This window comes from Callospermophilus lateralis, chromosome 1 (assembly GCF_048772815.1).
Source record: "Callospermophilus lateralis isolate mCalLat2 chromosome 1, mCalLat2.hap1, whole genome shotgun sequence".
NCBI lineage: Eukaryota > Metazoa > Chordata > Mammalia > Rodentia > Sciuridae > Callospermophilus > Callospermophilus lateralis.
This window is the reverse complement of record NC_135305.1, coordinates 179486581-179511111: the sequence shown is the minus strand read 5'-3', so window position 1 is coordinate 179511111 and position 24531 is coordinate 179486581. Positions and strand designations below refer to the sequence as shown.

Below are 24531 nucleotides of genomic sequence, written 5' to 3'. Positions count from 1 at the left end.
TCCATTCACTAATTAATTCATCGGACAAGTACTTACTGATTTACAATAATGAGTTGATACTGATCTAATAATATAGTTGAGCTTCTCATCAACCATTTCTTCATTTCATCACAAGTTCCTTCTTTAACACTTGGCTGTTATGTTTCTTGTTACATCTTCTAAATCATTGCAGACTCCTCTTTATGCCAAGGTTTTTCAGGTTATTTGGAATATCTGGATAATTTGTTGTGGGGCTTTTCTGGATTTTATCCACTGGATGTCATTCTCATTCTTCCACCCTGAAATTATGACCATCAAAATTTCCATCTTTCCATGCTTCCCATAGTGGGATCCCTAAGGCATGCTTCTGGTTTCTCATCATAACTTCACATAGAAAAGTTCATAATATCTGAAGCTCTTAATGTCCTGCAATGAAGAAGGAATATGGCCTCAAATTCCTTGCACAAGGAACCTGCTTAGACCTAGGGAAAAGTGATGGTAACACATAATAAGTCTGAAGATGACCTGGAAGAAGCTTCTGCTGACATCTCCAGCTTCGAAGCCATTGGAAACCCTGCTGATATCTGTGTCCTCTCCACCAAGAATCCTGGCCTTAGGCTTAACTGAAGTTTGCTGTTGTACTGGAGCCACAACTGTTTCTCCTGAAGCCTTCACTGTTCGGATATAGGCAGTCTTATGATGGTATTTGGTCCCAGGGCTGATGACCAACCTCTTGGGGAGGTGTCTGATGTGAACCTGCCTGCCACTGCTATGCGTAACACAGATTCTCCTCTGGGCTAGTGGGCATTGCCAACCCATGCAACAATAGGAGGTTCATTTGGGATTTGATGTAGATACTGGCCCAGGAAGTTCTGTGCATACATGATATCTCCTGTGAACAACCCTGAGAGGTCATGCCTAATCTCTACTTCTTTAGAGATCCCAAAGAAACTAAAATGATATAGCAAGCCACTGCTGAAAAATCTGTGTCCCACCTGGATCCACAGGGTGAATGGACTGCCCCCGCGGCTGCTATTCTACCTGAGGTTGCAGATTGGTCTGCAGATGAGCAGATGCACTTTATACTTCTTTAGCAGTACCCTACTAAAGACTGATTTGCAACAGCCACTGCTTAGGCCATCAAATGGGTAGGAAGAACCATAAAGTAGTCTTAAACTGTTCTTCCACACGTTCTTAAGCAAAATATAGATAAAGTTGATGGAAATATATAAATAAATAAAATATATTTATCTCCATACACTGTCAAATGTCCTTCGGAGGCAAGATTACCTTGGTTGAGAAGTACTAGCTTAGTCCATTTCTTGAGTCTTACAACCAAGGGGAGTTTGGGAGCTGACTCAGAAAATGCGAGTTCATCCCTTTTGGAAAGGGGAGGGGAATTGTGTCCCTGCAAACAATAATACTTTTAAGCCCAGTACATCTTTGCTGAGAGCTGTTCTCAAGGACACATCTGATCACACCATTTCCTATTCTCATTAGAATCAAAATCAGAATCTATATCATGGCTCAGTTGATCTGTCTCTTTTGTCAATTCCCCACCTCCCCACCTTGTCAATGGAACTCTGCAGGTGTAAAAAACTCTTCAGTTTCTCCAACTAGTCATACTATCTCCTCTGCATCCAGATTTGAGATCTTCTCTATCTCAGCTTATCCTCTCCCCTGCCTTGGTTTCTGTCCCTTAGGTATTAGCTTTAATATCTTCTCCAGGCATCTCTCTCTAATTCATCCTTGATGAATTTGGATGACTTCATAGCACCTTCCACCTCCTCTGTTGTAAGAGGTAATCAAGCTTTATTGGGCTTGCTTATTTGTCTGTATTTCCTGGTAGGTTATCAGCCCAGTGACAAAGATAGGACTATCTTAATTACCATTGTTTATTTCCTTAGAGCTTAGCATATAGCCTGGCACTTGCTCAGTGTTAATTATAAACTTGTCAAAAATTTTGTAATTAGTGTTAATGTGTCATTTTGGTGAATAATGCATATTCTTTTTGATGAAGTTTTAGTTGAAGTTCAAAAAAATAAAAACAACAACAAAAAACCCTCACCAACAACAATTACTTTAGTGTCATAGGGTTTAAGAAGAGAAATTATGGGCTGAGTCACTTTCTTCAAGGAGAAATTCAACTTAACCCTTTTTGTCCATCCTGAAGAATTTTTGAATATCAAAATATCAATAAGGACACAGAGTATCTTACTTCTTTTTGTCTTATAAATTTAAAGTAAACCTTTTCTTAAAAGTATGTTAAGACTGTTAAACTCTCTCTGATACTCTTTTAAATGGAATGATCTCAATGTTCTCAATTGAATAACCCATAGTGTGAATCTAATCTACAGAGTTAGTTTTCTATATTCACCTTGTGTTCTTTGTTTTGGATTTTGTTTCATGACATTTCACATAATAATACAGATTTCTAGTTTCTCTTGAGCAACAAGAAGCTCTGCAGAATATCTCAGTTTTCTCCCGTGGGTGGGAGCTGAGGGCAACTGGCTGCCTGTGGGTTGGAAGGTAGATGCAGCCCACCCAGGCCCCACCTAGCCTGGATTACTCATCAGCCTCACCAGCTTCGCCTCCGTTGTCATTTAATTTGCGACTGCAGTGGTTAGTCTATGTCATGAGGTAAAGGTAGGGAAAGTTTAGCCAGTTAATGCGTGAATAAAATATGAGTGTAAGAACATCCAAGTGACAAGGATTTGGTAACAACTGCTATTGAAAGTGACCCATTTTCCTGGGTGTAGAGTTGAATTCTGAAAGGAAGCCCAATCAAAATCCATTTTGTGCTTCCAAAGCCAATACCTGTTGCAAAGGATGAGGGAATACTTTGGTGCTTCTCGGCCAAGGCATATGTAGCCTGCTTTTGTCTGCTCCACAGTCTGAGCACAAACCCCTTGATGCTCTCTGCTGAGGCTCAGAGCAATCCAATTTCCTCTTGCTGGGTGGAGGATTTCCAACCTAGTACATTTTCTTCTCTAATGAATGACTTCCTTCCCATATTCCTGGGTTACTAAAACTCTAATGGCTTCACCGGACCTTGATTTAAGAGGCAGAGAAGCTGAGTTGGTAAAGGGTACATGTTTGTCTCTCACTAATGTTCTCCAGGTCTCCAGTTTCTAGGTTCTGTTGGGCATTTGAGGCTCACCTCTGACTTTTAGTGGGGGTGAAATTCTGGGGTAAGTCCTTTCACTTCCCCAAGGCTCACTTTCCTTCTATGAAAACAGGAGGGATGATGCTAGCTTACCATCAGTGATGCCCTCAGCCTGGCATGTAGCACTTAAGGCAATCAATAAATAGCAGAAGGTTTTTATTATTATCATATTGAGGTGGTTTTAAAGAAGGACTAGAATGAAGACCCTCAAAAACTGTTATAGGAGTAGCAAAGGAATAATAAGTGACTAATATGAATCCTTTGAGGAAAACATGTTATGACTGTACATCTTGTAAATGCTCTTACCTTCACCATGGCAGAGTTCTTGTGGTGACTGTTTTCCTGAGATGAGAAACCTGAGGTGCAGACTGGAGGGCCACAGCAGAGACTCAGAGTGTGGGTCTGGCCCACTCAGCTCTGGTCACATCAGAATATGACTACTTTTCAGAGGAGGTGTCATCCTGTCCCATGAAATAGACTTTTATTTTCACAACCTTTGCAGAGATTTGAAAGAGTAGAATTTCATTCATCTTTACCTGGAAAATAACTTTGCATTCAGAGCTGTATCAAGAAGAGAAAAACAGAGGAGGAATCCTTTTCTTTTTCTCCTTAATGTGTTTGTCCCTCAAAATTCTGTGTTGAGGACAGTTATCAGAGGTATGAGGAGGGGTTTTTAGGTCCCTTTCCTGGTAATTCCATCTTCTGAATAATTTTTATAGCATGTGTAGTTATGAAATAACCAAGAGATTAGTTTTACAGCTTTTACTATAGTAGCACGTTGTGTCAGCTTTTGGAGATGAGGATGACCTCTTCCAATTGTTATGTTCCTATGGTCTACCACTGTCATGTGGCCTGAGGTCCAGTCCATTGCTCATTGGTCATCAGAGGGCATTGTGAAAGTCCATGCTTTCTGATAAAGATGTTGGGATCTGGGCAGGAAAAGGAGGCAGTGTTCAGACTATGAGCTTAGCCAGCAACATACATTGAGGTCCTACTGAATGCAGAATCTGATATATTAATCTTACATTTGAAAAACAGCATTATTCTAGCATAGCATCTTCTACAATATGTTTGCCAGGATATTAATAGGATGATACCAAAAAAAGGCAAAGACATTAATTTCAGAAAATGTGAATTTAACCTAAACTGTACTCTCAGAGCATTTTGAAAATTCCTGAAAAAGCATTTCCCAGATTTATTTCACTGTGGGCTATTTTCCTTCCCTATGCCTAGTACATCTTCCCCAAAAAGAGTGCTTATGGAACTTGTTTTCTCTGAAAAACTTTTGGGAATGTTGGTATTACACATAGCAAAGAGTTTTTGGAGGGAGATCACTTCTGAAAATATTGGTATTAGGGGAAATAGCAAGATCCAGGATCAGGAACAAAGTTTGTGTTACATGGGAGAACGTTTAGACCTTTGAGTTCTTGAGTATGACTGAGATGTTTTGGTTTGGGTATGAGGTGTCCCCAAAGCTCATGTGTGAGACCATGGAAGAATTTTCAGAGGTGAAATAACTAGATTATGAGAGGTGTGACCTAATTAGTGGGTTAATCCACTGCTATGGATTAACTAGGCAGTAACTATAGGCAAGTAGGATGTGGCTGGAGGAAGTAGGTCACTTGGGGCTGTGCCTTTGGAGTTTATATTTTGTCCTTGGTGAACAGAGATCTCTTTCTGCTTCTTGGCTATCACATCCTGAGCTGCTTCTCTCTGCCACACTCTTACGCCATGATGTTCTGCTTCACCTTAGGCTCAGAGCTATGTATAGTGTCAGCTGAATAGTGGACTGAACCTCTGAAAATGTGAGCCAAGATAAGCTTTTCCTCCTTTATGTTGTTCTTATCAGGTCTTCTTGCCACTGAGTAGGAAAAAACACTGATTAGGAAAAGAAACCTTCACATATCTTTGGCTTCATTAGGATTGCCATTTTGCACAAATTCCCTGTTTTTCCTTGTAGGAAAAGCAGAAGTGTTGACCAAGTTCACTAATGTGGTATACATAGTTTTAAGATCTCACGTTGCAGTCCCATTCTTGGTGTCTTCCTCTTTCCCCTGCTTGCTCATGGATATTCTGTGCACCTCTTCCGCCTACCCTATGCATTTAGCCACTCAAATTTTACATATTCAGAGAATGCTTTCACTATTTTTTCAGGAGCATTCTGTACTTCATTCTCATAGTTGTTGATTTGCATATTACTCCCTCTAGAACAAAGGCCTCTGGGGGGCAAGAATGGTATTTAATTTATCTTTGGACTCCAACCCCCATTAATAAACATTAGTTGTTGGTGGTGCATGGTTGCATAAAGGGGTTAATATTTTAGTGTTCTAGGGCTGTCATAACAAATTACCACAAACTTGGTAGCTTAAAACAACAGAATTGTGTCTGCCAGTTCTGAGGCCAGAAATTAGAAATCAAGGTGTTGGCAAGGCTGCACTCCCTCCAGAGATTCTAAGGGAGAATCTTCCCCATCTCTTTTACCTTCCAGTGGCTTTTGGCACTCCTTGACTTGGGCTGCAAAAATCAAGTCTTTTTGTTGATCTTCACACAGCCTTCCCTGATTCTCTGCTCTGTGTGTCCTTTAAAAAGGTATTGATCTTTGGATTTAGGGTACACCCAGATAATCTGTAATTAGGATCTTTAACTTAATTATAACTGGAAAAACTTTTTCCAAATAAGGTCATGTTCACAGATTCTTGAACTTGGATGTCTTTTTTGGGAGCACCATAAAACTCACTACAGATACTAAGTGGATTTTTCAAGGCTGAACAATCTTTCAGAAAAGAATAGAGAGCCAGCTGTTTTTCAGAGTTGGGTGTTCTAGATAATCTAGTGGTCCAATAGATGCTTCCCAAACATGGATGTCTAGAAAGTATCACTGATTTATCTTGCTGACATTTTCATCAAGTGGGGAAGTTACCTCAGGATCCTTGTTAAGTCTGTGAAACTGTTTCTAATTGACTGGAATGGACTCGTGAGGCAAACAGAATCCCTGAGATGTTAAACAAGGCAGACTTTCTGAGAGGCATGAATAGTCTCCTTGAAAGATTTCCATAAGAGGCTGAAGAATTTAAGTTTATAGAAAACAGTACACAAACATATATTATCCAGCAAAATGTGTTCCTCTTTGGCAGTGTTTTGAGGATGAAGTGAAAGTGGTTGCCCATATTTCTGGTGCTTTATGTACTTCCCAACAGGGTCCAAAAAACTTATAAGACTCTCAGAGGAAAGCAAAGCCTTCCCTCCTTCACAATCTACTTCAAAATCTACAGTAGACTTTGGAACCTCTCTGGTTAATGTAATCACTTCTTAAATGATTCAATTTCTGTTTCCAAGTTGGAGATAAAGGAGTCTGGCAGTGTTTTCCCTGACAACATCCTAACTCATCTTGTCTTTGTGTAAACTTGCTGCTATTGATATGCACTAGAATGGCAAGCTCAGTTGGTGCATTTGGTTTATCCATCATCAGAAGATTGTAGTTTCTAGACATATTTCCCCTTCTGGCTCAGACAGTACTTCCTTTAGATTACTGCTCTCATTTCTGGGTATTTCTTGTGTTTCAGCTAGATAGGATGCTGTCAGCACATTTCCCCCCTGCCCCCACCCCTGTAACACTGGTAATTGTTAAAGGTAGGGCCATGGATTTTAGTGGTTTTTCTATCCAGGACACTCTGTTTAGTATCTAAGTATGATGCAAAGTGCTGCCTGTGTCCGTCCTTAGATTGCACTGAAAATGGTTACTGTTTAAATGGGTAAATGCCTAATGGCCAGTTTTCTGATAGGATATCAGGCTGCTCAGAAACAACAGTTCTTTAGTTTGTGGGTGGTGTAATGGATTCTGGTATTGTGGAATATGAGCTAACAAAATGTAATCATAAAACCACAGAATGTTGAACTAGGCTGGGTCCATGACTTGGCTATTGTGAATTGCACTGTACCAATTTAAGAAAAAAACAAATAAATAACAGTGTCAGAGTAGGAACTGGATGGGTGAGTTTCATCTCCTCATTTTATAGATGTAAAGGTAGTGGGAACACCCCATCACAACTGCTACTCTCTGAACAGCTCAGTTATGATTTTTCATAAAATTGTAGGAATATAAACAAAGAAATTAGTGCTACAAGAGTAATACAATAGGGCTGGGGATGTGGCTCAAGTGGTAGCGTGCTCGCCTGGCATGTGTGTGTGCGGCCCGGGTTCAATCCTCAGCACCACATACAAAAAAAGATGTTGTGTCTGCTGAAAATTAAAAAATAAATATTAAAATTCTCTCTCTCTGTCTCTTTAAAAAAAAGAGTAATACAATAGAATATTATCAAGTCAGTGTTCACATAATAAATTGATTTATACACACACAGAGAGATAAAAATTGCAGGATGAAGCAGATTATCCATACCAAAATGTTCACTACCATAATAGAGCTATGATCATGCTTAATAATTTCAGGATCAATGATGATAAACACAGAAAGGGATAACTGTTGTTTTACCTTGAAAGGAGGAGGAAGAAAGAAAATCAAACTGACCAAAAATTTGATTAAAATCAAGTAGCTTGATTTTAATTATTTTTTAAATCATGGCAGTTCTTGCTTTTGATGTAATTAATTTTTATAGTTATTTTCTTTTTTTTTTTACTCATGGAGCTCAGTTTTTTCCAAGCTCCCTGTTCCTTAGTAAGAAAACGCTTCCAAGTTGGAAGAGGCTGTTACAAGTCCCAACAGAAACAATTGCTTGATTTGGCCAAGGTAAATTTGCAAAAGATTTGGTGTTACTGCCCATTTCAGAGTCATTTATGTTCTTCCTAAAAGTCAATGATCTGAAGCCCCAACTTGCTTGGATGTGAAATTGTGTTCCTAAATTCAACATGCACTTTAGTGGGGAATATTACAATGGAAGTCAGTCATGAGCTTTCCTTTCCTTCAGCTATTTCCATGTACAAAAAAATATTTCTGAATATCTGAGGATAGGAGAAGTGTTTTTATTACTTGAAAAGTAAATTTGTGAAAACGATTTCAGTGCTAAATATTTGGCTGAAGTTGAAACATTGCAGCATATAAGCATATGTAGAGGGAAAGTGTATACATACAAGGGGTCTTTTGCAGGATTTTCTAGTTGAAGACATTAGTTTGGAGCATTTTAGATTGGATGAAAAGTAAAGCTACTTTTTTCTGCCTTGTCTGTCTATATATCTATGCTTCTATTTATCTGTATTTATCTAGAGCAAATGCTAGCATACACATCTATTAAATATATAAAATATGTAAGTATAAATACTAAACATAATTACAAAGAATCACAGCTCCATTATAGCCTGGAGATTCCTCTGAGCTTTGATGTTTTCACCTGTACATTATCCTAGCTGATATATGAATAGCTATATCTATCCATCAAAAAGGTTAAGTTATAGCTCCTTTACTGTTTTTCTGCTTCATGCTACATTTCCTCTCCACTCCTGTGGTTATCATTTATGTTGTTCAGGTCTTTTCTATTTTCTTCTTTCTCAGTATGATGTTCAGAGTGGGGCCTTTGGAGATGGAGAGAGATATTTTTCAGGACTCAGTTTTGTCATTTATAAACTCTGCAAATAAATGGGGAACAATAACACTACCTGTCTCAGAATGAAAATGGGCCTCATGAAACCTCTTCATAGGTGTCTGCTAATGTTATTATCAGAGTAATTAACTTTTAATGATAGCTGCAAGAGTATTAACATATAATACTCTACGGTTAATTTTACTAACTATATGTGGATGATGGAGCATGTAATATACCATGGTGATCATAAATTGTGTTGCTATTCACTATTAAACAGCAGTTGCTGTTCATTGACTGTTTCTACTTTTTTTAGTGCACTATAATAAAACACCTCGAAAGTCATGTTTCAATTACTCCTTGAGTTATTCTTGCTATTATTATCCTCATTTTATGGGTGAGGAAACTGGAGTTTTGAGAGATTGTGTCTTTCTCTAAGTTATGGTAAGTGGACGGTTAAGATTTGAACTTGAGAACTCTAGGTCAACAGCATCTACTTGTAGCTGTTATTCTTTCTTGCCTCTGACAATGTATTAATATACTAGATAGTCGTAGCAGATATATGTCGCACCATAAATAATTATTGTTGGTCAGACTGTGTCCTTGCCTTTTCTTCCATCTATGCCATTTTTGCCCAAAGAAATGTTAAATAGGAAATGTAGATGCCCAATTGATTTTCTGGGAGCTCCGAGCCTACCTGTCTGACTCTGAAATCCCCATAGCAGTTCATGGATGAAATTCCTTAGTTTACAATCGACTAATGTGTTAATTTAATCTTTGTTTTTGTCACTGCATAACTGGGCACAAAGTACGCCTTTAATAAATTCTTATTTATTTGCTTATGCCTTTCCAGAAATAGTCTATATACATACAAATATTTCTTCTCTTGTTCCCAATTGGAAACATGTTATATGTAACAGAGTGGACATTTCGTTTTACATTTTTTTCACAAAAAAATTGCAATTTGTCATTTGTCTTTCTCCATTATGATATTGAAAATTCATATTTAATCTTATTTGTCATTTTCTTTATAATATGTAGTCTTTTAAAAATTGCTTAGAAAGTTCTCTTGTGCCCCAAGAATTACAAAATGGGCTCTCATATTTTCTATTTTGCAAACAACATTTATTTATTTATTTATTTAATGCTGATCATTGAACCCAGTGCCTCACACATGCTAGGCAAGTACTCTGCCACTGAGTCACAACCCCAGCTCTCATATTTCCTTTTAGCACTTTTATAATTTAAATTTTACATCTAACTCTTTACTAGGAATTTATTTTCATCATAAGGGGTCATGTAAGACATTTACCTTTGTTATTTTTCTGAATGAATAGTTTTCATCCACTATTAATAGAATAATCCACACTTTCCCTATTAAACCTAAATGCTACCATTATCATACGCTATATTTTCATATGTATGTGAACCTATTTTGGACTTTCTCATTTTTATTCCTGGATTGATCTTTTTCTTTGTGTATTACTATCAAACCTTTTTAATTGCCAAAACTTTAATACATGTTTTAGTATCTGGATCATTCATTTTCTGACATCATAAAGGGTTGAGTTTAATGACCTTTGAGGCCATTGAGCAAACTTTTGTTGGTTTATAAAGATGGTTGAGTCATTGGGTAACAAGCAACTTGCTCAAGGTTCCATCCTCAGATGCCAGCTAAGCAAGAAATGAACCTGGGTGTGTGCTATAGACTGAATCAGAAGATGGGGCTTTAAAAGATACAGCTCTTCCACATTAGCCCTCAGAGCCTGTTTTCACCTGTAAACAAAGCTTAATCTCACAGGTGGCCCTGAAAATACATGAGACATCCTAAGACATAGCCTCACATAGTGTTGACCACAGAGGACATCTTGAAGCCCTCTGAAGCCAATCCAGGAATGTGTTCCCATTTCACTACACTGAAAACTTAAATGTTTTCTATCTGTGCTATACCTTAAAAATTTGAAGGCTAGCCAGGCATGATGGCGCACTTCTGTAATCCCATGGGCTCAGGAGTCTGAGGAAGATTGGGAGTTCAAAGCTAGCCTCAGCAATGGGGAGGTGCTAAGCAGCTTAGTGAGACCCTGTCTCTAAATGAAAGACAAAATAGGGCTGGAGCTCACTGGCTGAGTGCCCCTGGGTTCAATCCCAGGTACCAAAAAAAAAAAAAAAAAAATTTTTATATATATATAGAAGGCTAGAAGACATTTTAGGTTAGTCTTTCCTAAAAATATCTGAAAGGATGTTATCATATGTTTTTAGAAAAACAAACAAAGGTTCTGTGGGAAAAGAGATGTGGGAAAAGGTGAGTTAAATCAAGTTAAGGATCTTTGCTGTTGGACTATTCAGAACCTTTAATATGCTAATACCTACCATATATCACATTTCCCAAGTCTGCTTGATCATGGAACACAAACCCACTCCAACACCCCTACCTAACTTTTTCACAGTACCCAGAAAAATTTCAGAGAACAAATACTATATACATTAGAGCAGAATTTCTCACAGTTTGGAGGAAGTTTCTTTTAAAAGGGAAATAAAAAAGAACCTGTAGACATGCAGTATTGTATTGTGAATAATAATTACTTACATCCACTTAGAGACAAAGAGACACAGATAAGACTAAGTATACGTAAAGCTCTTATAGATATATGAAACTGAATAAAATTGCATATTAAATGAAAATACAGTATTAAAATTAATAAAATTTAAATGAATGATATTAATTGCGTATGGAGAATGGTAGTGTTTGCTAGGCATGAATTTATACTTGATATGAACATGATACCAACAGCTATAATTCACATGATGCTTCTAAAGGTCTGCAGAGTAGTGTGCTATGTTGACTCAGTTTCCTCAAATAGTGTATTGGTGATGAACCTCTAGTTTGCACGGTCACCATGATTGTCCTGTGGATAAGACTTGGAGAGAGTATATCAAATAAATAAGAAATCCTTCTATACTTTTCCTATTTTACCCCAAAGCAAACTTCAAACACAAAGGTATGTATAGATCTTCTTTGATTTATGATGGATTAACATTCTTTACCCTATTGAAAGTTGAAAATATCACAAGTGGAAAAGTATTTAATATACCTTACCTGCCTAGCATCAGAGCATAGCAAACAGTGCAAGGTAGACTGTCAGTTGCTTTCCTTGGTGGTTGCATGACTAACTGGCAGCTGTGGCTTGATGCAACAGCGTAGCACAAGAGAGTAGTGTACCACATATTGATAACTTGGGAAAAGATCAAAATTCAAAATCCATGGGATTTTTTCCATGTATTTTACTGTACATTTATCATTTTCACCCTGTAATAAAGTAAAAAAAGAAGTTGAATCATCATAAAAGTGGAGGACAGTCTGTATTAAAATCTCTCAGCAATCCTTGTTTAGAAGGAGTTATTCATATGATCTGGAATAATTTCATTCTAACTTTTGAGATAATCATATGATAAGACAACATAAAAAGTAGAGAAAGTATAAGAAAATTCTTATATCAAACTCATAGACCCTTGAACCATAGGTTCCCATTTTCCAGGAGTATTTGAAACACCCAACTCTAAAATATGGGTTTAAATCAAATAACATTAGTCACTAATTTGTTAGTCATTTACAAATATTTTAAGCATATCTAGATAAAAGCTACTTATGTGGATTTATTGAAAATCATTGACCTGGAGATCAGTTATTGATTAATTATAGTACTAAAGTATTAGTGATTTAAGTTCTTTGGGATTCAATGATTGTTTAGGAATTCCATGGCATATCTAAGTAGAATCAATATTTTAAAATTTTATTTTAAAAGCACAATTTGCATTTAATGTGCTTTTTGAAGGGAAAGTGTGATGTGAACGATATATGCTGTTTTCTTTTTACTTTTGGTAATAATAAATATTTTGAAGATAGGCTTTGCAAATGGTAGAAGGTACCAAAGATTGATAGTTTTGCAAATTGGTTTTAAGTATTTTGAATTTATAACTATCATCATGTTGCAAAATAACATTGACTTTGGAATGGCTTACTTCCTTTAGTAGTAATTCAAAAATATTATGACAGCTATAGTTTTATAGTGAGCATAAAAACCAGTGAGGTAAGTTCAATGAGGTAAGGTTAGTGTTGGAAATTTTATTAACAAAAACTTTAAGTATTAACACATGAGTTACAATTCCCATGTGTTTTCAGAAATTTGCTGGAACCGAACTGAACATTAAATTTTGAACTTTGGACTAATCACTTAAAACCACCTAATTTTAGTGTAAGAAGTAGCCAAAAACTTAAGTATGAAAACAGGCTTTATAAAGTTGGCTCGATTATTAACCCACAGATTATATGAATTCTTTCACATAGATGACACACTCTTCACCCAGCATTGTTGTTTTCAGGTAGGTGGTATTGGGGACTTGGGTATAATTTTTTGACAAGTTAGTGAGACAAATGCATCTTTACAATCTGAAAATCTCAATAGCGTTATTAACAAGTTGGTGATGTAACTTAACTTTTATAAGCATGGCGTGTGGTTATACAACACCAAATATCCCCCAAATCGATTTTTTGAATTGAAATCATATAAGAGACCAGACGTACCGTGAAGAGGAAGGGACATTGTAAATTATGGAGCACTCTGTCTAGAATATAGCCGTCACTGTTTCTCTTTGTGCTAGCTAAATATTTTAAAATATAATATAGGTTATCTTCCCCTCCTCTAGTATGTAAGCCTTTGATGGCTAGCTAGAAGTTGGCACCCACAGGTGGGATCAGATAGTCTTTTTCCTTCCGTGTGGTATCATTCTACTAACAGTGGTAATCAACAGGAGGATAAATACCTCACTGACCTTAGCTGGCTGTCTTGAAAGGCTGAAGAAATTAACTAAAGTGACCAAATCCCTTATTACTCAGACTGTGAGAAGGAGTGACACCTTGTAACTGAAATCCAGGAACCCTGTGCGGAAAGGGACCTCTCTTAAGTTTTTATCTGTAGAGATGTCTTATCCTTACCCATTTTTATGAATTTGATCTTAGAAAACTGCATCTAGGTAGGAGTGAATCTGTAAATAAGCAGGTGTCCTATTCTGTCTCTGAGAAACATTGATGTTAATCCAGGATTTCATCCCCACATAGGTTAGACTCTAGTCCAGGTTCTGTAGTATCAGGAGCTCGGGAGTCATAAGGTACTTTACCTTTTGGGTGTTTCCCAGCCATCTCAAACTACAGGTGCCTAATCCTGAACATTTGATTTCCTATCCTCAAATTCTGATTCTCCCCAGTCTTGCCTAGCATAGGCAATAATTCCACTATCTCCTGAGTTGTTGCAACCAGTAATTTGGGACTCATCTTTAATTTCTTCTTTTACCTCACAAGCACAAACTTTGAGTCCTGCCGCTGTCTCCTGCTTACATCTCTTATTGTATCTTACACAGTTGCTTTTTCCTTCCTACCACTTCTGTCCTAGTTGTGGCAGCCAATACCTCACTTCTGGTCACTGCAGTATTCCCTTTACATTTCCTCAGCCTCCATTCCATTGCCTCTAGTTTCCCATAGAGCAGCTGAGGAAATTTTTAAGAGTGCATCAAATTTCCCATTCTTGGCCAACAAGACTCTATTGGTCTTTAGTAACTTGCTTGCTTTCTGATTCAACAAGGTATTCTGTACTTACATTGAACATTCTCTGCCTCAGACCTAAAATCAACCATTTCTGTAATGAAAATGAATTTCTTTTATGTTTTAGAGACCACAATCAGATATTTGGGTGGGTGCTCTCTGCTATTGAGGTAGCCAGTTTTTCCTAAGCCTTTTAGTGGACAAAGCTAAAAAATAATTTTTGAAAGAGAATATTCATCATGTATTCATGCTGATATTTCCAAATTGAATTTAACACTATAGGGCTTTTACTTAAGTTCTTAGATTCTATATCTGTATTATTCTCCTCTCAACTTAAAACTCATTTTAATTAATGATATGGATCTAATCCTTATTTGCTTACTCTCTACCACCAACTCACAAATATGTTTCAATAAGTCATAGACCTCAATATCTTGTTAAAAGGCTATATCCCTATCACCTAATAATGCATGGCACAAAATGATTTCTTCATATTTGTTTAATGAATGAATAAGTGATTTTTGTTAGTGTATATAAAAATAGCACCTACAGATAAAAGACATCTGAAATCAAAGTACCTGAAGAAGCCAAAGAATAGATGGGCATAAAAGAGCATAGGGTAAGAGATGGACGTGGTCTGGTCGGGTAGAAACAGTTTGATGCTGTAGCTGCTGAAGGACAACTTTTTATGTAATTAGGGATTGGTCTAAAAGTTTTTTATTAAAGCAATGATTATTATTTTTATTAAAGCAATAAGTTGTTCTTTCAAAACTGCAGAAATATTTGTGCTAACTGGATTATCAAACCACAGGTCATTATATAGTTCTCTTTGGTAGAGATCAGTAAAGTAGTAGCCCCTGGTAGTTATAAAAGGGAAGCATATGTGATGTACTCCAGGGAGTCCATCTCAGGCACATTCCCTCTCTGAGAACCCCTTAAAGGTCCAGCCCTTTGTCTTGAAACCATGAAAGCTTTATCTTAATTCAATGTGATGACATTTCCTGTGGCAAGGATCAGACAACCTTGTGTTTGCTGGTGGGCAGAAATCCTGCCTGAAGCATCTAGATGCAAGGAAGATAGAAAGCTTAAGCCTAGACCTTTGTTCCAGGGGCTGAATTTTTTCCTAGAGTTATAGGCCTACATTGATGATATTGTAGCCAGAAGTCACATGTGGTTTTGAGCTCCTGAAATGTGCCTGGTCCTGAGATCTCAACAGAGGTATACTAAAAGTATAAAAATTAAAATTTCAAGATAGTCTGGAAAAAAAAGAATTAAGATATCACATTAATGTTTTCCATATCAATTATATTATGATAATATTCTAGATATAGTAGGTTAATTAAATAGATTATTAAAATTAACCTCCCCTCTTTCTTTTTACTTTACTAATGGGGCTATTAGGAAATTTAAAGTTACCTATGTGGCTTGCATCATATTTACTTTAGACACATAGTCTTAAATCTTATTTCTGAGAGAGTAGGCATGACTGTGCAGTAGTTCTAGCCAATCCACACACCTCAAACACCACTCACTTCACCAAGGAAAATTCACTCCTCATATCAGTTATATTAACTGACCAGTTTTCATTAAATACAAAGAATATGGAGGTGTTTTTGGTAGCCGACTCTGGAATGTTAACTTTCTATTAAAATCTTTCATAAACTAATTGACTACTCTAGAGAATTTATTCCCAGTTGGGAAATACATCCATTTCCCTGCCCCACACCCCACCTATTCAGATACCCCTCCACATTAACTCATATATCATACAGCGGGTGCTGAAATATTTTAAAGTAAATGTCGGACAGTATAACTCTCTGGTACATGTTCGAGCACAAAACTTTCTTTTCTGGTTCTCTACTCTTCCTGAGGGCTGTTGATCAGCAACCTTTATTACATTCCTACAGTATATAAATCACTGGATTAGAGGCTGTGGATAGCAGAATTATACAGTAACAATTGCAAAGAATTATTGAGTGTTTCTAAGTGCCAGACACTGTGCTAAGAGAATTTCATGTTATTTAATCACCAAAATAACTAGACGAAGGAAGTACTGTATTATTCCCCATTTTGTGTATAAGTATCATAGTTATGTTCCCAACATTTGTAAGATCTCTAGGTGACCCCATTTCCCTTACCATGAGTTGGTTGAACATGTAGTTGCAGTGTAGAGGTTGTTTAGATAAGAGCTGTCCTCTTGAGCCATTGTCTATCCAATGAACTCTAACCCAATAGTCTTAATAGGTCCTTCCTCTTTAGTTTTTCTCTCCTCCTCAAGGTCTTAATCTTTAACCCCTGTGCCAACTCCCTAGCACTCCTCTCCTTCTCCCTTTTAGCTCCATCCTTGGCTCTCTTTCATTTTTGCCTCTTCTTTAACTTTGGGATGAAAGGAGAGGGGAAGTAGATTTTGAGGACCTACATGTAGACAGAGAGGAGGGAGTACAACAGCCCTATTTCTTCTAAGTTCATGGTGATTTCTAGGACAACTAAACCTTTCTAATGTTAAGGTGCCCACCTCTTAGCAAAGTCAGGGAGAAATGGTTTCATATATCATACTGTAAATCCAACCCATACTGGAGATTGGTGAGGGGGAGGTTCTGCCTCTAGAAGTCACTCAAGAATCCAAATATATAGATTCTGGCATCTTATAACATCCTCTGGAAATTGTAGTTCCATGATCTCTAGAGGAAGGGAAGAGTGTCAAGATGGCACTGACAGAAAGTGATGTGCCTCACTTATGCATACATTTTATGAATATAAAACACTAGGCCTCATCATCCAACAAGGGACTGGGAATCCATATTTTCTCTCTGTTCAGGAAAGAGAAGAGTTGAATGTGAGATCTAGTGACTACTACCACGGCAAGTTTGGGGATATAGGTTATTTTTAGCATTTGTGTCTTTGGAGGCTGTGTGTGTTATTCATACTTTCAACTTTGAAACTGTTTCCCTACTTGAATGATTGCAAGTTGAATCAAATTCAAATATATCCTTCACCCAAATCTGCTATTAGGAAAAACAAACAAATGAAACTTTGAATGTGAAATGAAACTACATTGGGAGCTTTTGTAAGTGTTCCAGTTTCATTTTCTTTTAGAGTTGTTCTTTGTGATAGTGTGTTTATTCAATTCCTGAAGTGTTGTCAAGTAAGTAGCATTTAATCTGTGAAAATTTTCAAGTGGCTCCTTCTTCTCCCTCAAGTGTTTTTCTCTCAAGTGTTGTTGTCATTTTAAGATTGAAATGAACCATTTGATTTTTAAAAATTATTTATGACACATCAAGTAGCACTCAGTGTTTTGTCACAACGTTGAAACTGTTTCTGAAGGCCCATGTAAAATATGGCAGCAAGGTCGGGAGCCTTTTGTAGCAAACGTTTAGAAACATAGCTCACCATTGGAACTGGTTTTAATTCCTGGGTGGTGACATGAAGATTGATAATACTTAACTCTGATTTTAGTGATATTTGCCAATTTCATTGCTATGGTTCTTTTCTTTCAAGTTATTACCTGGAACTGAAGTGATAACAAATGTTTTGTTTTATTCTGCCAGATAAAAGGTTAAAAGTTTGTATGTTACATGCTCTTAAGCACACATGCATGTGTGCACACACACATGTGCATGCACACACAAATATACAATTGGATCAAAAGGAAACAACTCCTCTATAATGGAAAGATGGTCCTAGTTTTAACATTGGTGATTCATTCCCTTGTGGTTACATCACATATAAAAATTGGGAATTCAACCTTATGGATCTTTGTGCACTGACTGTATCATACAGTTCTAATTTTCTTTCTTTTTCCAGGGAAATGATAGTACTCTTTGCCAAGTATTATTATTGAGTCAACTGCCAAGGTTTGAGAGAGTGTCAAGGGCCTTTAAAATTATTTAGTGTTGAGTGAAGAGGTAGAGAAAGGTATTCCCTATTCCCAAACATTTTAACTTTTATGTCTCTACCCAATGTTGGAATATAATCTAGACTTGAAGGCTTTTCTGATTCTTTTTAAAATGATGTACATTGTTGAATGAAGTCAGAACTTTAATCTGACTTAAATCTCACTCATTGATACCCAGTTTGGAACATCTATTTCTAATTTTTAATAGAATGTATTCTTTCTTGCCTAATATTCTCATCTTTAGACTTCTGCGCATCAGAAGGCCTGTGTGCCTGTTTGTGGTTTTGCACCATCTGGAAGTTCAAATTTGACTTTAGAAATGATGTCATAGTTGCTTACTGCAAACTGGGCTGATGTTGTTTGAGAATTGGATGCAGTTCAGGTTAAAAAAATAAAATAAAATATAAAAGGATCCTCAAGTTTTGTATCTTGATTCTAGGAGACTGTGTAAAGCTCTAAAGATAGAGTGAAGGTGATTGAAGGGCATGGTCCAAATTCCTTTGAAGTTAAGTACATGCTTTCCAGCACATGGAAAAATCATCTCCCACACAGAAGACCTCAGCTGGCACAGACTCCCTCCTGCCGTGTTGAATTTGGGTGTTGCGCATAGTCTGTTGGTCACAAACATCCTTGCTCTGTTTTATTCCAGGAGATATGTTCTCACAGCTAGGGTTGGTTTTCATCTCCTTGCCCAGGAAGATGCAGCAGGACCCTGATAGATCACACATGGAGAGAAGGTGCTACAAATATTAAGTGTATTATTCATCATTAAAGAGTGTTTTTTTCTAAACTCTCTCCAGCACCACTCACCATCTTCCATATTGTAATTTATTTGCACCACAGTTAAAATGGTGGGCATGTATTTTAGGTCCACATATGGGCCATCCAACTTTGATAACCAGAATGTTGAGCTGAGAGGTCCACAGTCATATTTTTTTTTCTCTGAATCTCATTGAGTAGGCCTATTGCAAATATCTATAATTGATTGTAATCACTTCTAACTACTGCTGTAATCTAAAGTGTTCAGCATGTCCTGGCAATTTCCAAGGACCTCACCAAATGCCCATGCTTTATGCATAAGCTAAATACACATTTTGTCATCAGATAGGATGAAAACCCAAAGAGAAATAGTAGTGTTATTCCAGGTTGGTAGATGAAAATAACTTCTCACCCCCCACACCCCGTACAGGCGTGCACCAGTAAGCCTGAAGATGAAGATAACTTTTAACAAAGATAAGCCACTTTAGAACTAAGATGCTTAAGCTTTGGTGTACCTGGCATAGGTTTGCTTTCAAGAAAGGGAAGAATCTCAGGACAAGATTATCTCTTCCATTTTCCGAGCCCCTGTATCTGTATGATCGTTATGTGAGAAGAGATATAGCTATCTGATATTTGAAGAAACTGTAGTTCTCAGGCTCTCTGATCAGAGTGTCCACCCTCTCTCATTGTGTGGTCAGTAGTATTATGCCTTATGGGCTTCAAACACCTTTTGTCACTCCTTCCTCATGAGGCCTTCCAGATTCATCCTATTTTCTGGGCCAGAACTGGAAAAACTACTCATTTACCTCCGTGTCAACTTCGACCTTTAGAAATAAAGCATTGGAACCCCTTGCTTGGAAAGGGTAAACAAAGGAATTTCTATTCCAATAACTTTTATCTTTAATATCATCCTTCTTTGCTGGTATAGTCTACCAAAGACTGATTCCTGCCTTCAACATCACAAAATTTTAGGCATCAAGACCCGTCTCTTCTAACCTTTTTGTGTTACAGACGAACAAGCTGTAGCTGAAGGCTAAAAGCTGTGGCTGGAGGCTAAGTTGAGGAGAGTCATTCATTCTGATTCTCACAGCTACATAGAAGCAAACTGGGGACCCAAAGCCTTGGGTGTTCTTTTCCCATTGTTCAAGTTGTTGTTTGACTCTGTGTCCTCTTAGTGTTTTTACATATCTATTTATTTTGGCTTATTATAGTATTCTTGCAATCTTTAAAGTTTTTTCCTTTCCATCTAAATTTTACTTGACTATAACACAAAAAACAAAATATTCAACAAAAATTGTTAAGAGATGCAGCAACCCTCGACTTCCCATCATCCTATTTCTTCTTCCTCCAAACAATCCTCATTTATTATTTTTGCCTGATTATTTTGACATCTCAACTTCATGGTTATTTATGTTGCTACCATTATTGATTTTTTTTAATGGAAGGTGAGAATCAAACCTTTCATCACCCCAATACCCCATTGCCCATATAAACCCTGTTATTCCCTTCTTTCTCTCATAAGGGTTATATGATAATTTGGTTGCAGGCTTGTTTTGTTGTTATTATTTTGGTTTCTCTTGTTCTTGAAAGAGACTGTTGTAAGATGTTTGTTAATCTTTAGTTGTATACTCATAAATTTTTCAACTTTATTGAAATATGAATTATTTAACTTTACAGTTCAGTGAGTTTTGATATATCATTTAATATACCATTTATCTACTCTCCTAATCAATTTAGAGAACAAAAATTCTGTTTTGACCCTTTGTAGCCAGTCCTTCCATCTCCCACCAAGGACAGCTGTGAAATCTTTTCTATCACCTACGTTACTTTGACCAATTTTAGAATTTCATAGAAATGGAAATAAAATCATATAACACATCTTCTGTATTCTTTTCACTCAACCTGCTTTTGAGACCTACTTTTTAATTACATGTATCTGTAGTTTATTCTTTTCTTTTTAAATTTTTTAAGTTGTAAATGGACGTTTATTTTATTTATTGATACGCAGTGCTGAGAATCAAACCCAGTACCTCACACATGCTAGGCAAGCGCTCTGCCACTGAGCCACAACCCTGGCCCAAGCCACAACCCCAGCCCTGTAGTTTATTCTTTTGTATTGCTAGATACTATTCAAGATAAATGAAAGGATAAACAACTATGGTAATATTTGATGGTGGAGATTTGGACTGTGTCCATTATGATCCATAATGGATAATTCTGATATGAACATTTCTATAAACATCATTTTATAGACAAATTTTTAAGAATCAGTAATGATCTAATTTAATTTTGGTTTATTTGGTTTAATAAGGTACATCCTTTGTTCAAACCAAGGGAATTAACCACAGTTATTTCATATATCCTATCCCAAACTGACCATGATAGATCACTGGGGAGATAACTCCTGGAACCACATATGATCACATATGAAGTTGTCTTTAATGATCCAGAGAAAATAAATCATGGTGGTTATTTTAGTCCATTTGAGCTGTTTTAATAAAATATCTGAATAAAGTAGTTTATAGACAATAAAAATAAATTTTTTCTAGTTGCATAGACTTGGAAATCCATGCTCAATATGCCAGATGATGTAGTGTCTGGCGCTCTATACACAGTACCTTCTTACTAGGTCTTCACATGGTGGCAGAGGCTAATGGGCTCCCTTGGATCTGTTCTGTAAAGGTACTAATCCCACCCATGCTCTAATCATACCTGAAAAGACCTTTCTGTTAATGTTATTGCATTGGCAATTCAATTTCAATGTAAGATTTTTGAAATGTCACAAACATTCATATCCAGTATACCATTTATCTACTCTCCTAATCAATTTAGAGAACAAAAATTCTGTTTTGATCCTTTATAGTCAGCCCTACCATCTTCATCAATGGCATCTGCTAAAATGGCAGCACAGTAATTTTTGGCAAAAGGTTCTAGTCTTTTAAAAAAATTTCAATTAAATCCAGGTATGGTGGTACATGCCTATAATCCCAATGGCTTGGGAGGCTGAGGCAGGAGGATCCTAAGTTCAAAGCCAGCCTCAGCAACTTAGTGAGGCCCTGAGCAACTTATTGAGAACTTGTCTCAAAAAAAAAAAAAAAAAACAACATAAATAAAAATGGGCTGGGGATGCAGTTTAGTAGCTAAACATCTCTGGGTTCAATCCTTGGTATCCCCCTAAAAAATACAATTAAAAAGCACATGTCTTGGGAGTAGCATATTAGATATGATTATTCAGTTGACAATAGTGTCCTCTGAAGTCTCAGTCTGTTATTGACAATAATTAATGAGAATAATCTTCACATAAAGTGTCATAGTTGGTTTTTAAAACTAGAACAATGGGTATTTGTAAACATAGAGACAAATACAATCTTGTAGACCAATATAGTAGAATTTAGAAAGACTATAGGGGATTAACTTTCAAATGGTCTTTTAATGGCCTTCATATTCTTTTTATTGTCTCATTTTTTTCTGTCACCCCAGTGATTTGTTTTTCTATAATCTAGAATTTGAGTATAGAAACAAAACTTTCTTTGCACATAGGGTTCAGAAGATCTTAAATATAAAAATAAAATTTATGTTTTATCTTTATATTAGTGAAAAACAGGAATTATAATTTTCTAATTTTTGAGCTCAGGTAGAAATAGGATTTTTTTTAAGTATTTGGAAAACAGTTTTTCATATAACTAAAGGATGGGTGTTTAATTTCTAGACCATTTTCTTCCTCTGGCAACACTAACTTCCTCTTGGCAATATGTATTTCTCTAATTTAGGAATGTTTCTCTATGTGTCAATCTTGTTCTTCCAGATGCTCTTGATGTTCTCCGTGTATCTGGAGGATGCTGCAAATTGTGAGGAGTGTATTGCCCTCACTGGGCTCTCAGACATGGACTATTAATGTGCTTTATATCCCAGCCTAAGTGAATACATTGTTTCCTGAAAGCAAGGAAGCAAACTTGGGAGCATACTACTATTTTATAAAGTCTTATTTCATAGAAACCTTATATTTAAAAAAATTTCCATTTAGATATGCACACAATAGGACTTTAAGGTAGATTACTGGCTGTTAAAATATATGGCATCAAGGTGCCTGTGAACAATGGCTTGATCACCCTGTATTCAAGAAGCTCATGCTACTACCCACCCCTGCAAGGGCATTCCTGATGGTGATTGATAGCCTCTTGATAAAAACAAAACCTTCTTTTTCCTGATTTTAGGTAGATGCACTGAGATTACGACTGGAAGAAAAAGAATCTTTTCTCAATAAAAAAACAAAACAATTGCAGGACCTCACAGAAGAGAAGGGAACACTGGCTGGAGAGATTCGTGACATGAAAGATATGTTAGAAGTGAAGGAAAGAAAAATTAATGTTCTTCAGAAAAAGGTGAGTAGCTTTCATGTTGAGAGTTGGTATCATGCATGTTTTGTCATGTAGAGAGATTTTGAGCAGATGGAAAATAAATTGTCTTTAAAATTTTAGATTAGGAAGTATAAACTTTTTAGTTATTGACATTTTACTTGTGGTTGTATCATATCATTTTTAGCTTGGCCTAATGAATTTTTTACTTTATCACTTAAAAACTGAATAGAGATTTTTTTTCATTTGTCAGCTTAAACATGGAGGTAATTTTATAAATTTTGGTATAAACATAAAATAGTAGAGCCAGGGTGCTGCTAGGTAAGTGGTAAAACTTCTGCTTAGTATGTGTGAGGCCATGGATTCCACACTCACCAGTGAATAAAAAAAATTAAGCCCAAAAAGTGAGCTTATTTTTCATTTTTCCTTCTTGAGAGTTGATCAGTGTAGTTTGTGGGTCTTTAATGCATTTTAGATTCATTTTATAGTTACATAATCTTTGGTTGGTTATATCCTGATGTCTTAATGCATTCCTGCTGCTATAACAAAATAGCTAAGACTAGGCAATTTATAAAAAACAGAAATATATTTTCTCACAGTTCTGAAGAAAAGTCCAAGATCAAGGTAGAAGTAGGTTCAGTATCCAATGAGAGTGTTCTCTTTGCTTCCATCATATTGCCTTGTTGCTGCATCCTCTAGGGGGAATATATGCCATTCCCTCATGTGATGGGATGGTTCCCTCTAGTCCATTTATAAGGTTGCTAATCCCATTTATGTGCTCTCTGGTCTCATAACTTAAGTATTTTCTGTAGATTCCACCTCTTGATATTTTCACATTGGTGATTAAGTAACATTCAGACCATGGCAATTGCCAAATCCATGTAGATTATTTGGAGAGAAGAGTACTGTTTATACGCTATACTTATTTGAATCAACAGAGAGAATGCATAAGAAGTCCCAACCACAGTAACCCAACAAGAAGATGCTCAACCTCATTAGGGCCCTTGTTTTCTTTATTCTTTCAATGACTCCTTTTCTCCATTATAGGAGCCCTTGATTTTGTGACAGCACTGTGATTTTCTTTGTTTTAAAACATTTTTAGTTGTAGATGGACATAGTACCTTTAATTAATTAATTTTTATGTGGTGGATTGGACCTGGAGCCTCCTGTGTGCTAGGCAAGCGCTCTGCCACTGAGCTACAACCCCAGACCAGCATTGTGAATTTCTTTTAGATAATTCCCATTTAATG

At 36.6% G+C, this 24531-nt stretch overlaps 1 protein-coding gene across 1 annotated transcript in view; it reads left to right on the top strand.

The window, feature by feature from the left end:
- The window catches only part of Erc2 (ELKS/RAB6-interacting/CAST family member 2), an 813481-nt gene that overhangs the window by 306818 nt on the left and 482132 nt on the right, over positions 1-24531 (top strand). Inside the window, exon 7 of the mRNA XM_076856276.1 lies at positions 23141-23308. Coding sequence (XP_076712391.1) covers positions 23141-23308 — 168 coding nt within the window. The remainder of the gene's footprint in view (positions 1-23140; positions 23309-24531) is intronic.